The sequence below is a fragment of the Pseudophryne corroboree genome, chromosome 2, assembly GCF_028390025.1.
Source record: "Pseudophryne corroboree isolate aPseCor3 chromosome 2, aPseCor3.hap2, whole genome shotgun sequence".
Classification (NCBI taxonomy): domain Eukaryota; kingdom Metazoa; phylum Chordata; class Amphibia; order Anura; family Myobatrachidae; genus Pseudophryne; species Pseudophryne corroboree.
Window position 1 is genome coordinate 886692269 of NC_086445.1, and position 7690 is coordinate 886699958.

The 7690-nt window shown below is 42.3% G+C and overlaps 1 protein-coding gene across 1 annotated transcript in view; it reads left to right on the forward strand.

The window, feature by feature from the left end:
- MED31 (mediator complex subunit 31) overlaps positions 1-7228 on the forward strand; it is a 26587-nt gene extending 19359 nt beyond the window's left edge. The window contains exon 4 of the mRNA XM_063955996.1: positions 6296-7228. Coding sequence (XP_063812066.1) covers positions 6296-6488 — 193 coding nt within the window. The 3' untranslated portion in view covers positions 6489-7228. The remainder of the gene's footprint in view (positions 1-6295) is intronic.
- The last annotated feature ends 462 nt before the right edge of the window (positions 7229-7690 follow it).

A 7690-nucleotide genomic window follows, 5' to 3' on the forward strand; every position in this document is an offset into this window, starting at 1 on the left:
TCCTCAGCACGACCTCCACCCGGGAGAGTGGAAACTTCATTGAGAAGTTTTTTCCACATGATTGTAAACTGTTGGGAAATACCAAAGGTGGACATGATGGCGTCCCGTCTGAACAAAAAACGGGACAGGTATTGCGCCAGGTCAAGGGACCCTCAGGCAATAGATGTGGACGTTCTGGTAACACCGTGGGTGTACCAGTCGGTGTATGTGTTCCCTCCTCTGCTTCTCATACCTAAGGTACTGAGAATTATAAACATAGAATTTGTCGGCAGATAAGAACCACTTGGCCCATCTAGTCTGCCCCTTTTTTTTTTTTATATATTATTTTTTTTTTTTATCACTAACCTTATTTGTTCCTTATTTCTTTGTAAGGATATCCTTATGTCTATCCCATGCATGTTTAAATTGCTCTACTGTCTTAGCCTCTACCACCTCTGATGGGAGGCTATTCCACTTGTCCACTACCCTTTCTGTGAAATAATTTTTCCGCAAATTTCCCCTGAACCTCCCCCCCTCCAGTCTCAGTGCATGTCCTCGTGTCCTATTGCTTCTCTTCATTTGGAGAATGTTTCCCTCCTGGACTTTGTTAAAACCCTTCATATATTTGAAAGTTTCTATCATGTCCCCCCTTTCTCTTCTCTGCTCCAAACTATACATATTGAGATTTCTTAGTCTTTCTGGGTATGTTTTGTGATGTAGGCCATGCACCATTTTAGTTGCCCTCCTTTGTACAGTTTCTAATGTATTAATATCCTTTTGAAGATATGGCCTCCAGAACTGAATACAGTATTCTAGATGAGGCCGTACCAATGACCTATACAGTGGCATTATTACTTCTTTCTTTCTGCTGCTGATTCCTCTCCCAATGCAGCCAAGCATCTGACTAGCCTTCCTCATTGCCTTGTTACATTGCTTACCTGCCTTTAAGTCATCTGGAATAGTGACTCCTAGATCCCTTTCCTCCTCAGTAGTTTCCAGTATAGTGCCATTAATACTGTATTTAGCTTTAGGATTTTTGAGACCCAAGTGCATGATTTTGCATTTTTTGGCATTAAACTGTAATTGCCAGACTCTTGACCATTCCTCTAGTCTACCTAGATCCTCAATCATTTGTTTTACCCCACCTGGTGTGTCTACCCTGTTGCATACCTTTGTGTCATCTGCAAAAAGGCATACTTTCCCTTTAATCCCATTTGCAATGTCACCAATAAAGATATTGAAAAGCACTGGTCCAAGTACAGATCCCTGGGGTACTCCACTGGTAACATTTCCCTCTTGTGAATGCACTCCATTTACCACAACTCTCTGTTTTCTATCCTTCAACCAAGATCTTATCCATTCAATAATCCTAATATCCAATCCCAAACTTTCAAGTTTATTTAGCAGTCTGCGATGTGGAACTGTGTCAAAAGCCTTACTAAAGTCAAGATAAGCTATATCCATGGCTCCACCTTTATCCATCACTTTAGTCACACAATCAAAAAAGTCAATAAGATTTGTTTGACATGATCTTCCCCCAGTGAATCCATGCTGTTTGGGATCCAGTAAATTGCCGGATTTGAGATGATCTACAACTCTTTCTTTTAAGAGTGTTTCCATCAATTTCCCTACTACTGATGTAAGACTCACTGGTCTGTAGTTGTTTGCCTCTTCCTTGCTTCCACTTTTGTGCAGTGGGACTACGTTTGCTCTTTTCCAGTCCCCTGGAATTTCTCCTGTAGCTAATGACTGGTTGAATAATTCTGTCAATGGTGCTACCAGCACCTCTTTAAGTTCTTTTAGTATCCTTGGATGTATCCCATCTGGCCCCATAGATTTGTCCACTTTCAGCTTTGAGAGTTCTGTTAGGACCTTCTCCTCTGTAAATGTACTTGTTTCATTTTCCTGAATATCCCTGCAACTTAACTGTGGCCCCTTCCCCTCTCTTTCAGTAGTAAATACTGAGCAAAAATAATCATTAAGATGATCTGCTATTAAATTGTCTCCCTCAACAAGATTCCCAGTGTCCGTCTTTAGTTTTATAATTCCGCCTTTTGTTTTTCTTTTTTCGCTTATATACCTAAAAAAAGTTTTGCCTCCTTTACCCACTGACTGGGCCATTTTCTCCTCAGCTTGTGCCTTTGCACATCTGATTACCTTCTTTGTCTCCTTCTGTCTAACAAGATATATCTTTTTGTCTTCATTATTTTGTGTCTGCTTATATTTCCTAAAAGCCATCTTTTTTGCTCTCACAATATTTGCTACTTCTTTTGCAAACCACACTGGCTTCCTTTTCCTTGTGTTTTTCCTAACAGTTTTGATACAAAGGTCTGTTGCCTTCAATATTGCACATTTGAATGTTTTCCACCTCTCCTGCACTGTTTCCAAGTTCCTCCACTCTGCCAAAGAATCGCTTACACATTTTCCCATCCCTACAAAATCAGCCTTCCTAAAATCCAACACCTTTGTTTTTGTATGGGACGAGTCAGTCTCTGTCTTAATGCTGAACCATACTGCTTGATGATCACTGGATCCGAGGTTTTCACCCACTTTTACGTCTGATAATCTGTCTCCATTTGTAAGTATTAAGTCTAATATTGCGTCTTTCCGAGTGGGCTCCCTCACCAATTGGTGGAGGGATGCTCCCTGAAGGGAATTTAAAATGTTCCTACTTCTAGTGGAACTAGCAACAGACACCTCCCAGTTTACATCAGGAAGATTAAAGTCTCCCATGATTATTACCTCTCCTTTTAATGCCATTTTAGTTATGTCCTGCAATAGGTTCTTGTCAAGTTCCTCTTCCTGACCTGGTGGCCTGTATATCACGCCAATACGAATAATCAACTTTTCCCCTGTTTCTATGGTCACCCAAAGGGCCTCAGTTTTTTCTTCAATACTTTGTATTAATGTAGTCTTTATGGCATTTTTTACATACATTGCTACCCCTCCCCCGATTTTTCCAATTCTGTCCTTCCTAAACAAAGTATATCCCGGTATAGCTATGTCCCAGTCATGATTTTCATTGTACCATGACTCTGTAATTGCCACAATGTCTAGATCATCCCTTGTCATTATTGCAGTTAGTTCTGGGATTTTATTTCCTAAGCTCCTAGCATTTGCACACATAGCTTTTAGAGTTTTGTTTGTGCTTTTTCTGTTCCTAGCTATGTTCTTCTCTCTGCCTATTTTTATTTGGTTTTGATCTGAATTATCTTCTGTTGCTGTGGATATGCTTCCTATTCCCTTTGCCTGCAGAAACAATACCTCTGTGTAGAGGAGTAAGAACTATACTCATGGCTCCGGATTGGCCAAGAAGGACTTGGTACCCGGAACTTCAAGAGATGCTTACAGAGGTCTTATGGCCTCTGCCGCTAAGAAGGGACTTGCTTCAGCAAGTACCATGTCTGTTCCAAGACTTACCGCAGCTGCGTTTGTCGGCATGGCGATGGAAAGCCGGATCCTAAGGGAAAAAAGGCATTCCGGAAGAGGTCATTCCTACCCTGGTCAAAGCCAGAAAGGAGGTGACCGCACAACATTATCACCACGTGTGGCGAAAATTTGTTGCGTGGTGTGAGGCCAGGAAGGCCCCACAAAGAAATTTCAACTCGGTCGTTTCCTGCATTTCCTGCAAACAGGAGTGTCTATGGGCCTCAAATTGGGGTCCATTAAGGTTCAAATTCGGCCCTGTAAATTTTCTTCCAGAAAGAATTGGCTTCAGTTCCTGAAGTCCAGAAGTTTGTCAAGGGAGTATTGCATATACAAACCCCTTTTTTGTGCCTCCAGTGGCACTGTGGGATCTCAACGTAGTTCTGGGATTTCTCAAATCACATTGGTTTAAAACCAGTCAAATATGTGGATTTGCAGCATCTCACATAAAAAGTGACCATGCTCTTGGCCCTGGCCTGGACCAGGCGAGTGTCAAATTGGTGGTTTTTTCTCAAAAAAGCCCATATCTGTTTGTCCATTCGGACAGGGCAGAGCTGCGGACTCGTCCCCAGTTCTCTCCCTAAGGTGGTGTCAGTGTTTCACCTGAACCAGCTTATTGTGGTGCCTTGCACCTACTAGGGACTTGGAGGACTCCAAGTTGCTAGAAGTTGTCAGGGCCCTGAAAATATATTCCAGGACAGCTGGAGTCAGAAAATCTGACTCGCTGTTTATACTGTATGCACCCAACAAGTTGGGTGCGCCTGCTTCTAAGCAGTCGATTGCTCGTTGGATTTGTAACACAATTCAACTTGCACATTCTGAGGCAGGCCTGCCACAGTCTAAATCGGTTAAGGCCCATTCCACAAGGAAGGTGGGCTCATCTTGGGCGGCTGCCCGAGAGGTCTCGGCATTACAACTCTGCCGAGCAGCTACGTGGTCAGGGGAGAACACGTTTGTAAAATTCTACAAATTTGATATCCTGGCAAAAGAGGACCTGGAGTTCTCTCATTCGGTGCTGCAGAGTCATCCGCACTCTCCCGCCCGTTTGGGAGCTTTGGTATAATCCCCATGGTCCTTTCAGGAACCCCAGCATCCACTAGGACGATAGAGAAAATAAGAATTTACTTACCGATAATTCTATTTCTCGGAGTCCGTAGTGGATGCTGGGCGCCCATCCCAAGTGCGGATTATCTGCAATACTTGTACATAGTTACAAAAATCGGGTTATTATTGTTGTGAGCCATCTTTTCAGAGGCTCCGCTGTTATCATACTGTTAACTGGGTTTAGATCACAAGTTGTACGGTGTGATTGGTGTGGCTGGTATGAGTCTTACCCGGGATTCAAAATTCCTCCCTTATTGTGTACGCTCGTCCGGGCACAGTACCTAACTGGCTTGGAGGAGGGTCATAGGGGGAGGAGCCAGTGCACACCACCTGATCCTAAAGCTTTACTTTTTGTGCCCTGTCTCCTGCGGAGCCGCTATTCCCCATGGTCCTTTCAGGAACCCCAGCATCCACTACGGACTCCGAGAAATAGAATTATCGGTAAGTAAATTCTTATTATATATATATATATATATATAATGTATGTATATATGTATACCAATGGATTGGCACTCACCCCTCGTAGTTGTAGACGCCCCGGTGCCTTCTGGGATATGTAGTACACACGACGTTTCCTGGCATGCAGCGGCACTCAGGGACTAATGCACGCACTTGTTAAGCAAAAGGTGTTTATTCCATAGTGAAAAAAATGGTCCAACGTTTCGGGGTGCAACCACCCCTTTGTCAAGGTGAACAACAAAAGTGTTGTTCACCTTGACAAAGGGGTGGTTGCACCCCGAAACGTTGGACCATTTTTTTCACTATGGAATAAACACCTTTTGCTTAACAAGTGCGTGCATTAGTCCCTGAGTGCCGCTGCATGCCAGGAAACGTCATATATATATATATATATATATATATATATATATATATATATATATATATATATATATATATATATATATATATATATATATATATATATAATATTGGATAATGAGGGCGGCACTCACGCAGGCTGTTGCAGGTGTAGAAAAATCAGTTTTATTGATCCGACATGATTTTTCTACATCAATAAAACTGATTTTTCTACACCTGCAACAGCCTGCGTGAGTGCCGCCCTCATTATCCAATTTAAGTCTTTATAGTGTGCCCAAGCTCCTGCGGATCCGTCTATACCCCATGGTCCTTTTGGAGTCCCCAGCATCCTCTACGGACTAAGAGAAAAGGATTTACCGGTAGGTACTAAAATCCTATTTTTACATGGAAATGAGGTTACAGATGTGTCCTGATACATTTTTGCTGCAGTTGCGTTAAACAGCCCCTTTTAGGACTCCAGGTCCTGTAAATTTTTGCTAGAGGCATGCTTTTTTGCCGAAAAATGTGTATTGAGGATGCACCGGGAGACAACTGGTTAATTTAATGACCCGACACTTGTGTATCTGTGTGCAACTGAGTCTCTGAATCTGCACACAAAGTGCTATGATGCAAAGGCCATGACTTGTTTCCATGTCAAGTTCCGTTGTGCTTCCTATACAGACTCGGTCGCATGCAGAGTTGCAAGTGTCGGGTCATCAAATTAACCAGTAGCCTCCTGATGCATCCTAGTCGCATCGCATTGTGACGAAGATGCGTTTTTGACAAAAAAGATGCCTGACACTAGCAGAGTTGCATGGGACTTGTCAGCTCACTCATGCCCGGCATACCTCGCTGCATGGCATATTGAGGGTAGATGTATGAGGATACATCTGTAAATATGTGTTTGCTATAAGTAACCTGTGGGTGGTGCTGTGTTCTCCATTTCTGTATCTACCACTTATTGTTGTGATGTTTTATCTCTTTTCAGGTACCCGCAGTGCTTGCACATGCTGGAGTTGCTGCAGTATGAACACTTCCGCAAGGAGTTGGTAAATGCTCAGTGTGCCAAGTTTATTGATGAACAGCAAATCTTACATTGGCAGCACTACTCTCGCAAACGAGTGAGACTGCAGCATGCCCTGACAGAGCAGCAGCCGCAGAACAACACCATTGGGAAATGACGCACTAACCTGAGCCTTATTCAGGCTGGTATCCCACAATGCACCGCACACTGTCACAGGGTGCAAAGACTGGGCGCTGCCCTGTAATCTGTAGTGTGGGAATACATCTACCATGAGCATACAATGTGGATGTTTAGATATGAGAGCGCACCTAAACATTTGATAGAGCTTGTTCATGTCAGGAAACTGGTTTGTAGTACATGGATTTAATGTTACCCTCCCTCCTTCTATGCTTTACATTGTACTATGGAGTGAATGTAATGGGGCCGTGCAGTACAGTACTTACAGTGGCACATAACCGTTTTCTGGATCTAATTGTGATGCCCAGTTGGAACCTAACACAGATTATCTTTCAAGTTATTTATGCCATTGTAAATCAGTAATGGGCATCCAGAGGACAGATTCCTGTCTCATATACATCTTAACAGACATTTCCTATGATCATGTGAATACTGTACCAGAAAACTACGTCTAAGCGCATGTATAGGCCTAAACACCTATAAAGATGTGTGTAGGACACTGTGGTAATAATCCCAAATGTCTGAGTGCATTAATTCAGTAGCGGCCATGTGGTTTATAGTCATATATTTGGTGATCATGAAATGTTGCTACTTGTTACAGAGACAAATGTTCCCGCATCAAATCTAATTTGTGTTTTGTGAATATTCAGTTTTCTATTTTCATCTTTGAAATTTTTTTTGCACTTTTTATGTAAAAATAAAACTCTTTTTTTTACGTAACACATTGAGGGCATTTTCAATTTGAAATCTAAATTTGTATTTTGTGAGCAGATGTATGAACGCGATGCTTATGTAAAGTGGTGTCAAAATAAAACGTCAGGAAGCATATTCAGTGTTTTAAAGTAAATTAAAATGCTGCAAATACGAAGTAAAAAACATTATCAAACTTTTTTTTTTTTTAATGAACGGATTCACTAATTCTCTAAGGATTTAAAAATGTTCACACAAGAAAAGCTGTAACTTAAGTAATGGACGTTTAAAGGGCTTGGTACGGAAAACTGGCAGGGAGGGTGCTGGCGGTCAGAACACGGACACCGGCATACTTGCAGATGTGTCCACATACATCTAGCCTCCTGGCACTTTAAACAATCATTCTAGTCATGCCATGCCCCGGTGTTACTCTAGTGCTGTGCCATGCCATGTGTCCTGCCATGCCACAGTGTGTGGTTTTTTTTGTGTGAC